Genomic DNA, 20,483 nt, shown 5'->3' with positions numbered 1-20,483 from the left:
TGGCTAATTGGCCTGATCTCCACATATGCCTTTGCACTTTACGAAACACCGTGCTGCTTCTCTCTGTCTGCGCTGTGTTATTTCAATAGGTGCTATTGACCTGGACAAACCTTGTACTGACAGAGGCGGCCCCTGCCGATGCGCCGCCGTTCTGCAAATTGTGACGTTCGGGCGCCGTGTGTGTGATCCCCGCATAGGGCCGACGAAAAGTGCTTGCAGTGATGTCTGCTACCGTGTCAGCCGGAGCTGCCTGTCTGCAGCGCGCTCATTTTGCACCGAAAAGGAAGTGAAACGCTTGCTTGGATGGCGTCGAGAACAAAGGACTCCGTGGTGTGTGGGACATGCGGCGCAGCGCGGTTCTCTACACCGAATATCAGAAGAATTGAACGGTAGATACTCAATTTGCAAATGAAATTATTTGGATATTCACTATTTGGTTCGATTCAGTGACACCAGAACATTTGCACACCCCTAAAAATGTGCCCGCCATTACCGCCACTGGGCAGTGATGGCAGCACTGCAAAACATGTAAATGAAAGCCACTCACGTATTGCTTTTTCTTGTCGCTCTCCAGTTTGGCAATCTCGTTCTTGCCGGCCAGCAGTGCATTCTCATCGTACACAAAATCGCGAACCACGAATCTGCACACAACAAGCAGAATTATGTGCAAGGCTTTACACCGCTTGCAGGATTTATTCGTGCAGTGTGCTTGGCTCAAAATTTTAAACTAATTTAGAAGAGTGAGACGAATAACGAAAACTAAGGGTCTCAATTTTTCATTACTTACGACATTAATCCAACAGACAACGAAGCCAGCGAAAGCATAGGGAAGACTAACTTACTAAAAAATTCAACTCAAACGCAGAAATAGTAAAGCAAATAAACATCAAAATGGGACAAAAAGACAGCATAACCAGCAAGGGATTTCGGTCAGCGGCAAACCTAGGAATGGCTTGCTCTCTTTTGGTGCATAATTTGCTTGGATGTGCATGTATCTGCGAAGGATTTATGGTTTCCTTCAACTCACTTTGTGTAATACGTAAATGTGAGCATACAATAACGAGAGGTGTATTACTGGCAACCAGACTATAGATGATTTAAAGCAAGCTTCCATTACGTGGGATAACCTTTACTAACTGACGAGTGGAGCAGCACGTTCCTTTGACCAGCCCCCACACCACACCCCTTGCACTTGCGACCAAAGCAGAGGTGCGTCGCACGCTGGAAACATAAATGTGCACAAACAGAGCATGTGATTTGATGCTGCCTTCCATCCACAAGTTGTAGTTGCAATACGCGAAGCAGTTATTTCGTAGGAAGTGTCACGTGTCTAGAACAATTTCACTTAAACACGCACAGAGTAATACAGTCAAACCCACTTATAACAATATCGCTTTTAACAATATATCGGATATAGCAATGGACAGCCGCGGCACCGTCACCTTTGCAGTGTGTTCTATGGTAAAATAAACCGCTTTTAACAATGCTATCATACTAGATTGTCGGTTATAACAATTAAATGTAGTCATTTGGAGCCAACCCTCACAGAAAAAAACGCGCAAACGCAGCGACCACGCCGGCCAAACTACTCCATTAAAAGCGCGCGCGTGTATGCGGAGCCGCCCGCACAGGGGCGGCGAAAAGCTCACGTGACGACGCATGCGAGGAGAATGGGGTGAGCAGGAGAAGCAGGAGAAAAGACGGACGCTTTCCTCTGGGCAGAGTAGGAGAGGGAAGGAAGGCATTTCTTTTGTTGCTTTTGTATCGGCGGCGGGGAGCAGTCCATTCTGAGGGTGTGCCGCTCGTTGAAAACGCGTCACGGCAGTTGAGTGTGGGCTGCCCCATCTTTCCCATTCTCCTTGGTTCCTGCTTCACCAGTTGCGTGTGTTCCAAAGGCAGCGTACAGTGTCAAAGCATGTGCGCTCCTCCACCGTCATGAATTGCTTCCGAAAAGCGGACTTTGCCGGGATATAAGTGATGCGGAGTATCGCGAAGCTACTGCCGATGGAGCCATTACAGAACTTTGGTCTACGGTGCGTGGTGATGACGGCGACGCAGAGGGGCTTCAAGAATTCTTGCACGCCGACGATGCAGTCGCGACAAACGAAGAATTGACTGACGAGGCGATCGCTGCAGCAGTCACCGGCGCGGAAGACAACGACAGCAGCGACGACGAAGATGAACCGGAACCTGTACAAGTTGTGTCTCAACAGGAGGCCTCAAGAATGATCGATTCCCTGTGGGACTTCATTCTTGCAAAAAGCCTTTCGCTCGGACATGTTCAACATTTGGATGCCCTCCAGAAAGATATCGGCAAGATTGCCGCGAAGCAGTCGAAACTCGCCGATTACGGGTTTATTTCAGCAAAGAAGTGAGAAATGCAAGCTATTTTGCCCTCATTAATGCTCTTAGGTATTCATGTTTTCTTTGTTTTTTTTTTGGGGGGGGGGGCGCTAAGGGATTTTCAAGCTGAGAGGCAGCCGCGGCAACCTTCTCGTGTTTTTTACAAGGCCCCTTTCGGGACCACCAAAACGATGCCTCGGCGGAGCTGGCATGTCACTTGCCGTCTGTGACCCCTCTTTGCAGTTGTTATGCTTTTTTTCGTGCAACCCGTTTATAACAATTATCGGTTATAACAAAGAAATTTTCATGGCACTTGAACATTGTTATAAGTGGACTCGATTGTACTTCCATGTGCAACTTCCTTCCGCAGCTTCCACAGCATTGCGGGCAGAGTACGAAAGCGAGTACACTAAGAAAGCTTTACACCCACTGGCGTGTATCTTGTGCCCGAACAATAACTGTCAGCTGTCTGGGTTGCGTTTCCTTTCGCGAGAAATCTCGCGATCGTTCCTTTCGTGTCAAGAATGCTATGTCATCTTGATAACGCACGTGCCATTCATTAGCATGATGCATGACGATTATCAGGGGGGCAAGATATGCATCGAAGGGTGCAAAATTTTTCTTAGTGTATAAGGCTAGGACGAAGATCGCGGGTGGCGCTCACTTGTTCTCTCGGCAGTGGAGCTTGAACTCGTCCACCACCTTGTGGAATAGGGTGACTGTGAACAAGCCGTGCTCGTTATCCTCGTAGACCAGCCTGCAAGATCACCGAAGGTGGTTACACGCTGTTTAACACATTATCGAAGCAAAGCTAGCAGCACAAGAAACGCTACTTTAGCCTCAATCGCAATGAAAATCGCAAAGTCAGGTCGAAGGCAACGTGTAAGGCACGAGTTTTAATGCCTGCTTTGAAAAAAAGCAAATCGAATCGCTCTTGTCTCATTTACTTTCTTTTTTAGACCTTCATTCATTAATTGATGGGGTTTAATTAATTAATTTATTTATTTATTTACACAGCAGTGCTAGCCTTAAAAAGGGCCGTGAGAGGGAGCGGAAATGCAAAGTTCAAGTTTACACAACGATACCTTGTAGAGAAACAATTATACGCACACACAAAAAAATAAAGAAAGAGAGGTACGCTTCACATTGTCAGGCCAATGTTAAACAGAACTAAGCAAGCAACACACACTTACATAATTTTTGTTACAATGTACATGCACACAGTGCAGTTCTGCATGCACGTGTCCCAAACTCTGGTCAGATGTATCTGCACATGCCATTTCATGAGTCTCCCACGACAGGGCTACAAAGTTGCGCATTGAAATGTGAGGGACACCGTAGTAGTATTTCCTTGTACTTTGGCGAATGGCCGTTTTTTGATGGTGACAATGTGAGAAATTGTGACAAACTCTGATGAATTATCATCAAACCCTGGATTATGTAGCACTGGGGGGGGCTGCAGAATTAATATTAATTTCAACCTACGTAAACAAGCGTTTCTTTCCATTCTGCCTCCATTGAAAAGTGGCTACAGCGGCTGGGTACTGAACCTATGACTTCATGCTTAACAGTGGGACCCCATAGTCGTAGACCCTCTGCGGTGAGCATTTGATCACAAACGCTCAAAAATGCAGCTTGTCTTATCCCTGTCACATTGGCATATTTAGTGACATGTTGAGTGAGAGTCAATCAGCACTTGTCTCATTGACAAGCTGTCACACGAAAGAAATGCAGTAATGTGAGAGAGTCACGTGAGAAACTTGTTCAGCTACGTACTGCTACCTAGCGGTGTGCAGCCTCGTCAATACTAGCCGTAAGGACAAACAAAAGCATCAGAAAACAAAGAGGCTTGGTACCCTTGCACAAGCATTACTCCAATTGCGTTTGTTTCAATCGACAAAAACAACCTTCTGCGCATACACTGCTAAACTTAAACAAGCCACGGGTACTGTGCATTACATAACATGCATGCATGCATTACAGCGAATTAGAATATCGTACTGCTAAGCAATGGCGTTGCTGTCCAAGCAGCTTCCGTGACTGCACTTCATATGTGAATTTCATGATAAAGCAATATTAACTACTTCATTCAAACATAAATAGTAATTTCAACTCAATTCCAAATTACACTTCTTGCTGCATAGCATCAAGCTGGCATAATGGCACTCAATTAAGTGAACTACACTACTCAAGTTGACATCAAATTTGCTATCCTAAAATTGGCGGCGAGGAGTTACGGAGTCGCCATCTATCGGAAGCGCCTCGCTGGCGTAGTATGAGGGATCACGTGGCGCGCTCCTCATAGGTTTTGATGTCAGCGCTCACTGAAAACACCACGCGCGAGCTCTCCCGGACATTTCTGTAAGTACTTTCGAATCGAGAGAAGTTTCTTACTGTCTAAATAATAATCTTGGGCAAACTGAAAGCACACAATCGTTTACAGACGCTATCTCTTTACCGAATACGTACAGTGAACGCCACTGCGCGCGGTCGCCGCGATGGAGTCTCCCGAACCGGCTTCTTGCGTGAAAGGTAGGTAAACGCTGAGAGCAAACTATCTGAACTGTGTTCTTATAGTGTCTGTATCACTAAATGGAGCGTAATAGAATGAAGCCTCAATGCAGCGATCGCGCAGATTCGCAGAGACCGACTGCGCGTCTGCATGCTTGTCCGCGCACTGTTTCGCTTTCTCCGCGTGCGCGTTTTCGCACCGTGCCATGAGCTTTAGGCCGCAGAATATGAGCATTTGACAGTATACAAGCAGCCATTGTTGCGTGGGCGCTATCAGAGGTGTTCAAAAATAATTTCATTGTAGAGACTTCGACGCCTACGGGGACTGTGATGAGCCGTCGCGACGATTCAATCTTTTTTTTTTCTTCTAAATTCTTTGAACTTTCAATACTATTTCTCGAGTTGCGTCGCACTGTATGTTTATCGGTGTTCTCAGCGTGCAATTCCCCGCTGCTCCTTTTTTGTAATCCAGTGCATTAATTCATAACACAAACATGACCATATGCCATGCTTTTTTCTAAAGCATCGACAAGTTCATAGACCAAACCGTCATGACATTAGTCGGGCAGCGGACTCGGGCGAGCGTCTCAGTGCGCTTTTTCAGAACATCGCAGACCGGGCGCCGTAGCAGAAATCTTCCTCGAGTCTGTGCTTGCTGCATGCCCGAGTTGTAGCCGATGACTGTTTGCCGGTTTTATATTTCGCGAGCCAAGCTTCACACAGCTTCTTGTCCTGCGGCTACGTGTGAATAAGGCTGACACCGTGCTCCGTTGCGTGCGTCCGGCATTGCGGCACCGAGCAGTAGCCTACCATGTTGTGCGCCTTCAAAGGCAGCCACTACCTATTGTAAGTTAAGTTATGGGGTTTTACGTGCCAAAACCACTTTCTGATTATGAGGCACGCCGTAGTGGAGGGCTCCGGAAATTTCGACCACATGGGGTTCTTTAACGTGCACCTAAATCTAAGCACACGGGTGTTTTCGCATTTCGCCTCCATCGAAATGCGGCCGCCGTGGCCGGATTTGATCCCACTACCTATTGTAGTGCTTTCAAGCGTTGTAAAGGAGACACTCGAAGCGGGAAAATCTCGCCACTAAATGAGGACCGCAGCGTACGAGGGAATTTGAACTCTCGTTTTCTGCTCGCTTCGGTGCGCCCGAAGCAGCCGACGCGGCCGCTATGTCCACGTGATCCCTCCTAGCACGTCACGCCGACAGTGGCGCCAGCTTTTCCAGTGGTGGAGCTCGAGGCCAATAAAGAAAATAACATTCTGGGCTTCATTAGCTGCAGCAAAGGCAAATATGTGTGACAAGTGTACAAGGCCGACACGCTTTGGTGATGCAAGTGTGAATGCTGAATGAATCCACCAGCTTTCTTCCGCACTGGTTTCAAGCGGGAAAAGTCACTCACTGGGAGGAGTATGGAACCACCATGTCCGACAGCTTCTCGTACTTGGAGTGCCAGTCCTTGAACAGCATTCTGGACAAGCGGCAGAAGGCAAGGAATCTCAACACGGCATTCACAAGGGCGAATAAGCCATCAAAAGATGTCTGTACAAAGGGCTTTTGAGCCGGCAGAGACGCCTTTTTTTTGCACAAAACCCTGTAACGTCCGAGCACAGTTGCACATCAAAGAGCATTAGAACAACTTGTTCACTTTTATTTCTGGCCACGGAGAGCACTTTTGAGTAGAGTAAACAATGAAATGTTAGTTGAGTTGTGAGTAAACTAATACAGTAATTGCTCTGCTAAACTATCCACAAGTGAATGCTCTCTCCAGCGCATCAAAAAATGCTGCTGTAATATGTGATTTCAGTTCCCCTTGCTTAAATGAGACAGTTGAGATATCAAACTCAGCATAGTGCACACAATACAACGGAAACTACAGGGCTAAACTTTTGCTGTAACGAGAGGGAGAAAGAGAGGTCATAAGGGAAAGGCAGGGAGGCTCACTATACCAATGTCACTGGCAAAGTAATGAACTTTATTTATTATAAGCAGTACTTTAAATGTGTAAAGGCTCTAAAGGAGCCATAGTAACGCGAGACAGCATGGTAGCTCAAAAAGCATAGCACAAAACCTTGACATAATGAACATGGGCACTGTCGAACCCACTTAAAATGATACCAGTTTTAACATTATATCGGTTATAACAATGAAACACTGCTGCACCGTCAACTTTTGCTTGTTTTCTATGGGGAAATAACCTGCTTACTACAATGTCCCCATGCCGCATTATCGGTTAAAACGAAGTCTAGCTGCTGGGTGTCCGTGCCAATAGATAATGGAATGCAAAATCCTTGAAAAAGAAAATAAGAAACAGTGAAATGCGAGCTGTTGCACGATGGCCCGCCACCCCGACTACCGCCATACGCTTCTCTCCATGAGAGATGCATGCCAGCCTTGCGCGCATCTCTCCCACTGCCCTTCCACCCCTCTGATCACGAATGGGCTGCGCCCGCAGCTCTGCGCCACGCCACCTTCCGAAACATGAATGGACTGCGCCAACTGCGTTGACAACGCTTCCAGCGTTGCATGGCGCTGATCCCCGATGGCTTGCTGGGCCCTCACTGTTGGTTCTTTATTCTATAGCGCTCTTCTGTGCAATTCTGATAACGGATTAAGTCGTTCGTACTTGTCTTTGTTGTGTTGAAGTCGTTCCTGGCCACACTGTTTATCAGCCTTGTTTGACACGCCGCCGAAACGGAAGATGGCTGATCCGCCTGCTGACCATCGGCAACGTCATGCATTGCCAGTGAAACGAAAGCACACTGCTATAGATTTGGAAACGAAGTGCTTCTAACCAATGAGGCGTTCGTTGCGAACGTGCTTGCATTGGATAGCGACAGTGACGGCTATGACGGCAGCGCAGACGCAGTAGGGCAGGCTGCCTCAACACTGTCCCTGCGAGAAGTCCTGTAGATGATTCAGTCCCTCGTGGGCTTGCTTCCGTGAGGGACCTTCCACTTCACTACGCGGGGCACCTGGATGCCCCGGAGAAGGGTGTCGGGAAGCTTCGTATAATGCAAGCAAGCCTGACGAACATGTGGTCTTCTTGTACAAGCTAGTGGGAAGTACGTGGCGAGACGCTTGTGGCGATCATGTCCCAGCATTTCTTCTGGATTTCTCAAACTGAGATGCTGCCGCGGCAACGTTCCCGCATTTTTGAAAAGGTGCCTTTTGGGGCTACCAAAGCGATGCCTTAGTGGAACTCGTATGTCACTTGCCGTGACCCCTCTTTGCAGTTATAGCAGTGCCATTCTTGAATGTCGACAGCTGCGGCTTCTTAACAACATGTGATCGGAGTGCACAGGAAGCAGAGTTAAACAGTTAAACGGGTCAAAACAATCAGAAGCCAGATGGGAAGGTGGTGGGGAGTAGCACTGGCCTCCCCGCCATTACAGTTATCTCAGAACAGTTCGGCCATTTTTTTTCATGCAACCTGGTTATAACAATTACTGGTTATAACAATGCAATTTTTGTGGCACTTGAATATTGTTATAAGTGGGTTCCACTGTGTAACAAATTGGTGAGTATAATGAAATAAATCTCAGACATTTATCACTGATATCACTGTCATTTTCAACAGTGATGAAACTCTGCTGACATCCTTGAGTACCTGCTTTACCCGTTGGTTAGGTTATCACGTGATACAGTTAGTCCCAAGAAGCTGCCATTAAGTGGCACGACTACTTTTGCAGTGCTACTTGTGTCACCAGGTTAATAAAAACAAAGAACAGGTCACAATATCCAAAGGAGTTTTAACTAAACAGACGGAACCTGCACCATATGCCAGTTCCGCATGCACGTGTGACAATCTGTGGTCAGGTGCATCTTCAACTACCATATTGCGAATTCCCCACGACAGGGGTACAAAAGTGGTCTGCATGCCATAGGGGAGGGGCGGGGGGTGGATTCTTTTGGCAGGTGCCCAACTGAGTACCCAATGGAGGTTGAGCCAAATCAAGGCTCATTCTTGTTAGGAACCCCTGGCCCATGGTTCACTGATCAACGGTAGCAACAAGGCATACCCTCTACTTGCTCGAGCTGACTGAGTGTCTACAGCGGCTTGCACTCACTTGGGCACGACGACCAGCAGGGTTGTCAGGTACTCGGAGCCGAGCACAAAGTGGTCCTTACGCACCAGGTCCGCAAGGCTGCGAACCAACAGGCTGCCCCTGTGAAGGCAAAGGCCACCAGTGAAAGCTGCTGGTCCCGTCTGTACGTGTTTAAATGTTTAACGCCTCTGTTGTTCAAGACACAAGAAATTAAACCTCCATTTTCAACATGACAGCTCACTGTCACGTGAAGGTGACAGAACTGGCAAGTACACACACACAAAAGTTCCTGCCTATGTGTGTGGTAATTCTGTGTACCTATGTGCTGCGCTTTGTCATGCTACACCGTTTGCTGTAAAAGTAGTTGAAACACTGGTTGTAAAACTAGTGTCATAGGCCCCTCCATTTCGCTGTACTTAACCAAGAAAGTTTTTTTTTTCTGTCAAAGCATTGCACCAAATGGTGCTGTAGCAACTAAGCTCCACCTTACAACACCTAGCAGGCTAGGTGACTATTTGTCACTGCCCCATTTCAAAGGGGAAGCCAATAACTCGTCATCATCATCACCATCGTCGCCATCATTATCATCCCACTTTTGTTGTTAGTGTCCAGATAAATGGTAGAAAACTTGTTATGGAGGACAAGTAGGACAAGGAAGGGCTTCTTATTTTGAAGGTTCAGAATGTGCATGAGAAAGGAAGGACCAACAGTTCCACCTTGGTGTTGCAAAACAACTTAATCACAAAATTAGAATTTGCCAATTTTCCACCATTGTTCAAACAATACTACTGCACGCTTTTATTGTTCAGATAAGGTGAAATGCGTTGCGCAGTCTATTTTACAGTCAAACTTCAAAATAAAGCCCGGAATAACAAGTTATCAGATATAACTGAGTAAATATGAAAATTTTCTCCAATACCGCTGTGTATACACATATACTGATAATGAATACTAGTGGATACAAAGAAGGTGCTTTCATCTTCAATGCAATTTCATTATACCGTGGTTTGACTGTCCTCTTTGCATATTTTACTCGTGCACTCCCTACAATGCTTTGTCTTAACTGAAAAATATGTGCCCCACTCAATCAACCAAGCCAATTGGTGGCTTGTTTTTGTTGGTGGAAAGCGGCCTGCCCTGTGGTTTACCTATACGGGGTTTCTCAATCCTGCATCCAAAGCTACGTTCACACAGGCTTCTGAATTCTGCCCCCGTCGGAATGCGGTTGCTGCGTCTGGGAATCAAAACCTGCAAACTCTTAATTGGTACCGGAATGCCACTGCCAGCAAAGCACCGCAGTACGCCACCCAAACGCCGAGTTCAAATTAAGCACAAGTTCAACTTCAGCTGGCTGGGACCAGCGCACACTCACGTGGACTTCCGCTCAATGGACTGCAGCTGTGTCTTGAGGTTGTTGTAGGCGGCCGACTTGCTCTTGAGGTCCGCGTCAATCTGGCCCACTTGCTGCAAGACATCAACACCAACAGTGGCTGCTTGTAGGCCTAAGCTCTCTTAAAACGACACCTTAAAGACCAAACATCGGAGTGATGTACAGTATGTGGATTTGTCTAATCTTCGTGCGTGTGGCTTCAGACCCCATCTTGTGGCACACTTTCATCATCATCATCAGCCAGGCTACGCCCACTGCAGGGCAAAGGCCTCTCCCATACTTCTCCAACTACCCAGGTCATGTAATAATTGTGGCCATGTTGTCCCTGCAAGCTTCTTAATCTCATCCGTCCACCTAACTTTCTGCCATCACCTGCTATGCTTCCCTTCCCTTGGAATCCAGTCCATAACCCTTAATGACCATCCGTTATCTTCCCTCCTCATTACATGTCCGGCCCATGCCCCATTTCTTTTTCTTGATTTCAACTAAGATATCATTAACTCGCACTTGTTCCATCACCCAATCTGCTCTTTTCTTATCCCTTAATGTTACACCCATCATTCTTCTTTCCATAGCTCATTGCGTCGTCCTCAATTTGAGTAGAACCCTTTTCGTAAGTCTCCAGGTTTCTGCCCCGTACGTGAGTACTGGTAAGACACAGCTGTTATACGCTTTTCTCTTGAGGGATAATGGCAACCTGCTGTTCATGACTTGAGAATGCCTGCCAAATGCACCCCAGCCCATTCTTATTCTTCTGATTATTTCAGTTTCATTATTTGGCTTTGCCTCGCCAGGTCAGTGAGCATGCATTGCAGTTGGTCCCCTGAGTTACTAAGCAAGGCAATATCATCAGCGAATCGCAAGTTACTAAGGTATTCTCCATTAACTCTTATCCCCAATTCTTCCGAATCCAGGTCTCTAAACACGCTGTGAATAGCATTGGAGACATCGTATCTCCCTGCCTAACGCCTGTCTTTGTTGGGATTTTGTTGCTTTCTTTATGGAGGACTACGGTGGCTGTGGAGCCACTATAGATATCTTTCAGTATTTTTACATACGGTTCGTCTACACCCTGATTCCGCAATGCCTCCATGACTGCTGACGTTTCGACTGAATTAAACGCTTTCTCGTAATCAATGAAAGCTATATATAAGGGTTGGTTATATTACGCACATTTCTCTATCACCTGATTGATAGTGTGAATATGGTCTATTGTTTAGTAGCCTTTACGGAATCCTGCCTGGTCCTTTGGTTGACGGAAGTCTAAGGTGTTCCTGATTCTATTTGCAATTACCTTAGTAAATACTTTGTAGGCAACGGACAGTAAGCTGATCGGTCTATAATTTTTCAAGTCTTTGGCGTCCACTTTCTTATGGATTAGGATTATGTTAGCATTCTTCCAAGATTCCGGTACGCTCGAGGTCATGAGGCATTGCGTATATAGGGTGGCCAGTTTCGCTAGAACAATCTGCTCACCATCCTTCAACAAATCTGCTGTTACCTGATCCTCCCCAGCTGCCTTCCCCCTTTGCATATCTCCCAAGGCTTTCTTTACTTCCTCCGGCGTTACTTGTGGGATGTCAAATTCCTCTAGGCTATTCTCTCTTCCATTATCGCCGTGGGTGCCACTGGTACTGTATAAATCTCTATAGAACTCCTCAGCCAATTGAACGATCTCATCCATATTAGTAATGATATTGCTGGCTTTGTCTCTTAGCGCATACATCTGATTCTTGCCTATTCCTAGTTTCTTCTTCACTGCTTTTAGGCTTCTTCCGTTCCTGAGAGCCTGTTCAATTCTATCCATATTATACTTCCTTGGAAAGTTCTGCCAGTTCTATTCTAGCTGTAGGGTTAGAGGCTTTCATACATTGGCGTTTCTTGATCAGATCTTTAGTTTCCTGCGACAGCTTACTGGTATCCTGTCTAACGGAGTTGCAACCAACTTCTATTGCAGACTCCTTAATGATGCCCATAAGATTGTCGTTCATGGCTTCAACACTAAGGTCCTCTTCCTGTGTTAAAGCCGAATACCTGTTCTGTAGCTTGATCCGGAATTCCTCTATTTTCCCTCTTACCGCTAACTAATTGATCGGCTTCTTATGTATCAGTTTCTTCCGTTCCCTCCTCAAGTCTAGGCTAATTCGAGTTCTTACCATCCTATGGTCACTGCAGCGCACATTGCAGACCACGTCCACATCTTGTATGATGCCAGGGTTAGCGCAGAGTATAAAGTCTATTTCATTTCGAGTCTCGTCATTCAGGCTCCTCCATGTCCACTTTCGGCTAACCCGCTTGCGGAAAAAGGTGTTCATTATCCGCATATTATTCTGTTCTGCAAACTCTACTAATAACTCTCCCCTGCTATTCCTAGAGCCTATGCCATATTCCCCCACTGACTTGTCTCCAGCCTGCTTCTTGCCTACCTTGGCATTGAAGTCGCCCATCAGTATAGTGTATTTTGTTTTGACCTTACCCATCGCCGATTCCACGTCTTCATAGAAGCTTTCGACTTCCTGGTCATCATGACTAGATGTAGGGGCAAAGACCTGTACGACCTTCAATTTGTACCTCTGATTAAGGTTCATAACAAGACCTGCCACCCTCTCGTTAATGCTATAGAATTCCTGCACGTTACCAGCTATATTCTTATTAATCAGGAATCCGACCCCTAGTTCTCGCCTTTCCGCTAAGCCCCGGTAGCAGAGGACGTGCCCGCTTTTTAGCACTGTATTTGCTTCATTTGTCCTCCTAACTTAACTGAGCCCTATTATATCCCATTTACTGCCCTCTAATTCCTCCAATAGCACTGCTAGACTCGCCTCACTAGATAACGTCCTAGCGTTAAACATTGCTAGGTTCAGATTCCAATGGCGGCCTGTCCGGCATAGGAATCTGAATATTCTGATCTTCTAATCTTCTGATCTTCTAATACTTCTAATCTGAATCTTTATATACTTTTAAATTACCAGGGAATTGTAGCTTGAACACAGCGAGGCAATTAGGTCTCTGCCACAGGCGTCATTAGTACAAAATTGTAGCATTTATAACGCAACATCTTGTTGAAAGCAATCAATTGGCAATCGCAAAGCCGTATGAAGCCACAAAGACAAAGCTTAGGCAAATCCATGTACAGTCAGCTAAAGCTTTAGCTAGGACAGGCAAGCGCCCGAGTTTTCCGTCCTGCAGTACCTCATGGCAGAGTGAATTTGCCGGGTGGTCGATGTCAAGGACGTGCTTGTGAGCTGAAGGTCTGGCTCGCTCTACAGCCATGTCACGCCCATGCTGGCCGAATGGCCACAGTTGCAGCTCCCACGAGTGCTAGTGCGAGGGTCTCTCTCTGGTAACATGAGGAAGCGATGTCCGGCCAGCGTGGAGGACGACGGAGAAAAGAGGGAGCACTGAGAGTCTCAGTGCACACTTTTTCTCATTTATGTAGACGTGTTTCTGTCTGCATATGTACCGAAGACTTACTCATTGAAACTGGCTTTACAGTTGGCAATGCACATAAATTTGGATATGATGCCTGGACCGGATGTTTTAAGTTTACATGGGGATATTTAGTGGACTGCCTGCCCCTGTTGTCATATGTGCTTATTTATTCAAATACTTCATAAAGAATTTGGAAAAGAAGAGAAAAGGTAATGACTGCCTCTGACCTGTCCTGCTGTGCTTCAGCGGAGATGCAGGGCATGAAACTCTGAACATCTTGTGAAACAAGATCTTGCAACAAGGCGAGAAAGTTAACCCACAGCCATGCTTCAGTCAAAGAGCCATACCTTGCTGATGATGTCAGTGATGTTTCGGAGGGACTGCTTGATGGGATACTTGGCCATATCCCACTGGAAGCGCGTCAAGTATGCCTCCAACTCCACTGCACAACAAAGGCATCAGGTATCAATGCGGTGGCCCAAGTTTGATCTATGGGGCTTAAAACGTTAAACTGTGCTTTGAGAGATGCCGTAACGGTACGATCCGATTTAATTCTGACCAGCTGCGGTTCTTTGGCCGGCACCTAAAACTGAGTAAATGAGCCTTTTTACACTCCTGCCCAATAAGGATATGGCTATCACAGTTGGGAATTGAAACCCATGACCTCGTAATTCTGCAGCAGAATATCATCACCACTGCACAGCCATAGTACGTAGGTCTTAAATGTTCCTACAGGTGCTTGTAACTTCTTCATTAACCTTTACAAGACTGGTCATACACGACAAAAGCAAGTCTACGATTAAGAGTATAGTGAAGCTAAACACTGTACTCTTGTTCTATTTTAACAAAGCGCTGGCAGGCTTAAGTAATGAGGGAAATGTGACAAAATGGTCAACAGTCATAGGACCCATGAAATTTCCCTGCCACACAGTAGCAGATAACTGGGTGTCTGAATGCCACCCTGACAACAAATTGCCACTGCCATAGTGAACCATCACACCAGTCACAGCTTCGCAAAAAAGTGAGGGTACTGCGAAAACTAAGGGGCCAGAGTGCAGTGCTGAGCTGGAACGTAGCTGCAGCAGCTACAGCCAGAGGGCATGAGTGCTGCGCTGCAACAACTACTACTTCACACTGAGAGTAGTAGCATATACGAACCATAAACTAGGTTTCTTATTTTTGACTTAATGGAAGCAGTTTGCGGAAACCATCCCAGCTTCATTGTTTGACACTGTACGAAAGCCATGTTGCAACTTCCGCCATGCAGCCACTGGTGCCAATAAGGACCATGGTGGCATCATACAAACAGCCATTGTTGTCATTCACTAGGCGCCATTTCTTGCATTGCGTTGAGCCTGCTGGCCGTACTTGTAGAACCACGAGAGAACTAGCCCCACATCAAGTTTTTTTTCTCGGAGCCAACTTTCTTGGTGAGCAAAAAGAAGACGTCAGTGCAGCCTTTATGAAAACTTGGGCCCGGTGCTTGCTAGTTGGCATGCTGCTTACAAAAATAAATGTCTAAGCTCTACATCCCAAAAGCTACGTCTCATGATGAAGGACGGTTTTAACGAAGGGCTACAAAACTTATGACCCACATGGTAATGGGCTCTCTAAATGTTCTTTTTTTGTGATGTTCTTTCTAATGCTCTGCCAGTGTGGCTTGTGCAGCTGTGGCGAAGCACCTATGCTGCCGAAACCTACGCAGCATAAATCTCTTTCATACTGTCATGGATTGTTTCCTTTGCTTTGTCATTCAGCAGCTGGGACACTGCTAACTCTTATAAGTGTCGGGCTCGAGGATGCTCATTGGGCCCCCCTAGGCACACCCCTCACCATACCAGATGTAATTTGTAGACACGAAACATTTGTAGGCCGGTTGTGCCATTTACTCAAAGATTGGTTAAACTAACATATTATGGTAGGTTTTTGGCTTTATACGACAAATGGCACAACAAAGCTTATCGGCTGTCGGTACTACTAGTGCATCTCGTTTTCGGACCGGCGCAAGAAACCCACACTGTACAATGCAGGAATTCTAGAGCTATTAACGCCCTAGAAACTGAAAAACTTCTCACGGACTGTGTTTCAGAGGACTTTGATGTTGATTACGAGGTATGTTTTTAAGGGACAATGACAGCAATGAAGGGGCCATGCTGCTCAAGAAACAGTGATTATCCGAACTAAAATAATTTGCATAAGGAAATCTTTGAGTTTTCAGATTTAACACTTTGTAAAACGTTCAGCAACGTATTACCGACACATAGCATTTTAATTTAAAGGCCGCTAATGTGTTACTTACACAGCGATTGAACTTGCACTTTGAAAAAACACCCAGTGACCAAACGAATAATGGCAGGAAGAAATGCCTTTTGCATCAGCATTCATGTAGTAATTTTCCAGAAGCCATTGCTACACTGTGTTGTAATCAAGGTGTGGGGGCGTCAGTTTGCAAGGTAGCTAATTATGGTTGAATAAATTGTGTGCTCCATATTGAGGTACCATGCTTGCGCGTTGATCTCTTACGCAGCAAACTGTCATACATGAATGAAAACAATAAGAAATATACAAATTTAGTTTGTAAAATTTATCAACTACCAATGCCCACGTCTCAGTGACCCAGCAGGTAGGCCCATGCTTTAATTGCACAAGCAGAAAGTATTTCATTCAACCAATAGCAAACCACATTTATGCCCCTGTATAACATAGTTTTTCTATTGGCTATATAATATCCTTTCTGTCCTTGCTATTCTTCCATTGCGCAAGGTACAGAAGGAAGCCATTCGCAATTGAAAAGTCAATCCCGATTGGGCTACTTGCAATTGAAAGTGCCTCATGTGACACCAGTATAAGCACTGCAAGCCAAAGGGGCCTGATGCGATACACACACACACACACACACACACACACACACACACACACACACACACACACACACACACACACACACAAAGAAAACATTGGTTTAACCCTAAGCCACCTAGAGAATTTGTACAAACTGTTCTCGTAATTTGTGACCGTAGGTATACCCTTAAATTGCTTGACATTACGTGTGAAACACCACTGCAGCCAGAGATCTTGCATCGGCTGTCTCCTCTGACTGTGCTTTCAAAAGAAAGCGAGTCGCACAAATGAAGAAAACTCACATCCATTGGCCAGAAGGTTGTCGGCTAACTTGTCCCTCTGATCGTCCAGTACATCGCCAAGGTAGCTGGCAACTTTCCGAGTCACTCTGGAAAGAGCACCGGTACATTGATCATACCCTGACAAATGGCGGCTGCAGCACAATGCTATATACTGTTTCATGCACAGCAGCCCATCGCCGTTCTTTCTGGTCTGCAAAGCTTTAAGCAGAATAACTACTTCATCTATTATAACTACTTGTGGACGTAATGTTACGCCAAATCACGTCTTATTTGTGAAGGTTTGCACTCCCAGTACGCGATGTTCTACTATGTTCTGGTCGTGAGCGCAAGCGGTGCGTGTTGTGCCTGATTGCAGAAACTTATCACTCCACTCATTTGGTGGTAAATTGCTTCATACCTTGGACACCTTCCATGTAATAATGACATCACATTTTATGGCATAAATGCATAGCACGCAATGTTAGGTCGAATCACATGACCCATACCTATCTCTTTCATACCCGACACACAATTTTTTGGTTGCCAGTGTGGACAGTCATAGAAGTCTCTAAGGTCTTCTTGGCATTACCTGCTATGTATGAAATGGCATAGCATAGCACATGTAGTTTCTAGGGGTATTAAATAACATTTGCAACTGTGACCAGATGAGGAACAACTGTCACCGAGTTGCTCCCAGGCCAGGCAACTCACTCTGGTGGGCTATGGTAACTTACGACTGATTAGGTTTAACATCCGAAGGCTATGCAGATGCACCCTGTATCTCCTTCACAGGAGATACAGGTTGGACAGGTAGACAGGCACAATAGCTACACATTTGTTTGAAAGAATTTCGAAAACATGCCAGCTTTGTCTATACTGCTGTTTATGTTAATCAAATCATAATGAAAACAAAAAAAATTCTGGGGTTTTACGTGCCCAAACCATGATATGATTATGAGGCATGCAGTAGTTAGGGAATGCAGATTCATTCTGACAACCTGGCCCTCTAACATTCACCCAATGCATGGCATGCAGGCATCTTTGAATTTTGCCGCCAATGAGATGTTGCCGCTGTGACTGGAATTGGTTCATACTTCTGAACATTGTTTATATGCAATTTCACAGATGCTAAAGTGCTTTAGCATGAATCACAGGGGTAACCACACGTTCTTGGTAAATACTGCGCAGGCTGAGTGCCAGCTTACCCTTCCACATAAGCGTCGAGCTTGCCAAGGTCATCCGAGAGGCCCACCAGCTGATCAAGTGTGCCCACCTGTAAAACAAAGCAGAACGGCTCTTATTTAGATGCCGTTCCCATCCAATCTCGTAGGACAACATTCACCCTTGGCTATATATGTTCTCTGTGAATCTCTTTTTGAGCCCCACATTGACCGCAGCATGATGTGCAACACTGAAACAGGGGCAGATCTAGGGTTACGTCAACGGGATGGGGTGGCAGTGGGCGTGCACTTTACATTTAATGTTGTTGACACAGAAACAGAGCCAATATATCTCGGGGGCAGGACTGAAGCAGGGATGCAGCAGGCCTCCCTGGGACCCTTAGTGCACTGAACCCTGAAGCACCTACAGAAGGACTGCATGCTTGTGAATAAAGGGAGAGAAGTTAAAGGCACACAGGTCAACCAGATCCAAGTCTGGCGGCAAGGTTCTGACCGGTGGTGCAGAAGTCGCGGTGTGCGGTAGCGCTGAACTTAGCATCACAAGTTAGGGGCTGGGCGTGATACTGCAATTGTTTTCTTTTACTGGTTCTTACCAGGTGCCATTTCGTATTATTGGCGGCACCTCCATGATACCAATGCGGCAGTGGGGACATCAAAGCTAGAGCCCAGGCTGGTCGATGGGTTGGGGCTCGTAGAGTCCTACGTGTGCCAGGGGCGTGTAAGATCAGCTAGCTGTCAGCGATAGCGGACAGCCAATTTTGTATGCAAATACCCCCTGGCACACTCCGGCCTTGGTGGTTCCTACGCACGGACCACTCTGCTTCCAGCTTTGATCCCCTCGCTTCCCTTCGGGTACCCCAGAGATCCTATGCTGCCAGCTATATTATAATCTCCAGTGCTTTCCTGAGGTGTCTGCTTGCCAGTTACATGTGCCCTCCTGGAGCAGCAGCTTTAGAGAATTCAATCTATCCTCACAATGAGAAAAGCACCACATGCCTTCTGCAATGCCAGTCACAAACTTGACTGCCCTGTCCAACCAGCTAGCCTCCGCTGGGAAAAGGAAGTTATGGCATGAACAGAAAGAAAGGCGGGAGAACACTGAAGGGGTGCCACTTCATCCAGAGGTGCGTATCGAGACAATCAGCAGGTTACCGAGGTCTCACGTCAAGAATGGTTGCAAGTCGCATGTTGCTTTCTGAGCTTCTTGACATAGTGGTTCTGTATGTATGCAGGATACTGTGTGATTTAGGAGTGTAGTCTAAGGCAAATCCAAGTCGGTGTTCTGCTAACTACGACGAGCATAGCAATAACTGCAAAATGTGCATGGATGCTTCTATTTATCTCTGCACATTTGCAGCATCCATATAACGTCCTGTTTCTTTTTTTTTAAGTAAGTTGGCTGGTAGTGTGCGTCCGTCCATGACGTTTTGATCGGAGTGTTCTCATTTTGCTGCGCCACAATTCTTGTATAAAACGTGCACGAACTCGTTCGTGAAACAACTCGTTCCATTAAACTGCGACATGGCCCAAGTTTGGTGAACTGCACTTAGAAGCAAACGCGCACAGGCTACAGGGGAGCCTTCGGCCCTCATCCACGCTAATCGTGAAGCGTAACTACTCGCTTCTACGATGCTCATAACCCGTGCAGTTACCGAAACCTAAACGCGTGCAAAGCGATTCTTTATTTCTTTGACCGCTTACGGGGCACGCGTCCTAAGCCAACGGGCGAGACAACCACTTGCCTTGAGATCAGGCAGGTGGAACTTGTAGTTCGTGGACAAATTGTTCTGCTTGGCCGTGACGCTGCAGAGCTTCTCCCATGTCTGCTGGCAGGTCTTTTCACCCGGAGCCGAGATGAGCCAGAACTCGGTCATGGTGGTGCCTGCCGCAGCGACGACGTGGGCTGCCTCCTTGAAAGAACAAAATGCGAGTTTCTTGTAAAAAAATCAAGCACTCCAGGTGCGGTGCGAGGCGGCCAGCGACCACACGGGACCGTTCCCCAGCGGTCGAAACTCCGCTCTACTCGAGCTTCGCGATTAACGGTAGCTTCGGCTCGCCGGCCAACACGGGTGAACGTTCTGACTTCCCTTCTCTCGCATTTCGCACCCTTCGAAACAAACTACGCGCGGCAGCGAGCAAAACGAAACGTTAGTTTCGTCGAAGGAGGTGTGCCGCATCGCGGGACAGCGTTGGAACATTCCACCGCATCGTCTCGCGAGCGCAAGCAAGCTCTGGCGCTATGCCCGCTACGCTAGAAATCGCGTCAAGACGCCGTGAACAGAAAGTTCACGCGGTCGAACGTGAAAGTCGCGCTGTACGTACCCAAGGTAAAACGTTTCTTTACGGCGGTAGAACCACCGCAGAGCCCCAGCGCTTGTCAGAGGTCCCGTGACTGCAAGGATGGCCTCCGAACGAGCTGCGCAGTGTTGCCAGCGGATCGAAAGCGAA

At 46.6% G+C, this 20,483-nt stretch overlaps 1 protein-coding gene across 1 annotated transcript in view; it reads right to left on the bottom strand.

The window, feature by feature from the left end:
* The window catches only part of Vha44 (V-type proton ATPase subunit Vha44), a 25,576-nt gene extending 5,093 nt beyond the window's left edge, over positions 1 to 20,483 (bottom strand). The window contains exons 1-10 of the mRNA XM_075673087.1: positions 20,358 to 20,483; positions 19,778 to 19,945; positions 18,060 to 18,127; positions 16,876 to 16,961; positions 14,080 to 14,174; positions 10,283 to 10,374; positions 8,932 to 9,030; positions 6,264 to 6,332; positions 3,008 to 3,100; positions 548 to 641 (exon numbers count right to left, since the gene is read on the bottom strand). Of these exons, the coding sequence (XP_075529202.1) occupies positions 548 to 641; positions 3,008 to 3,100; positions 6,264 to 6,332; positions 8,932 to 9,030; positions 10,283 to 10,374; positions 14,080 to 14,174; positions 16,876 to 16,961; positions 18,060 to 18,127; positions 19,778 to 19,909 (828 nt within the window). The 5' untranslated portion in view covers positions 19,910 to 19,945; positions 20,358 to 20,483. The remainder of the gene's footprint in view (positions 1 to 547; positions 642 to 3,007; positions 3,101 to 6,263; positions 6,333 to 8,931; positions 9,031 to 10,282; positions 10,375 to 14,079; positions 14,175 to 16,875; positions 16,962 to 18,059; positions 18,128 to 19,777; positions 19,946 to 20,357) is intronic.

This window comes from Dermacentor variabilis, chromosome 10 (genome assembly GCF_050947875.1).
Source record: "Dermacentor variabilis isolate Ectoservices chromosome 10, ASM5094787v1, whole genome shotgun sequence".
NCBI classification, from domain to species: Eukaryota; Metazoa; Arthropoda; class Arachnida; order Ixodida; family Ixodidae; genus Dermacentor; species Dermacentor variabilis.
This window is presented reverse-complemented; position numbering and strand designations above follow the sequence as displayed.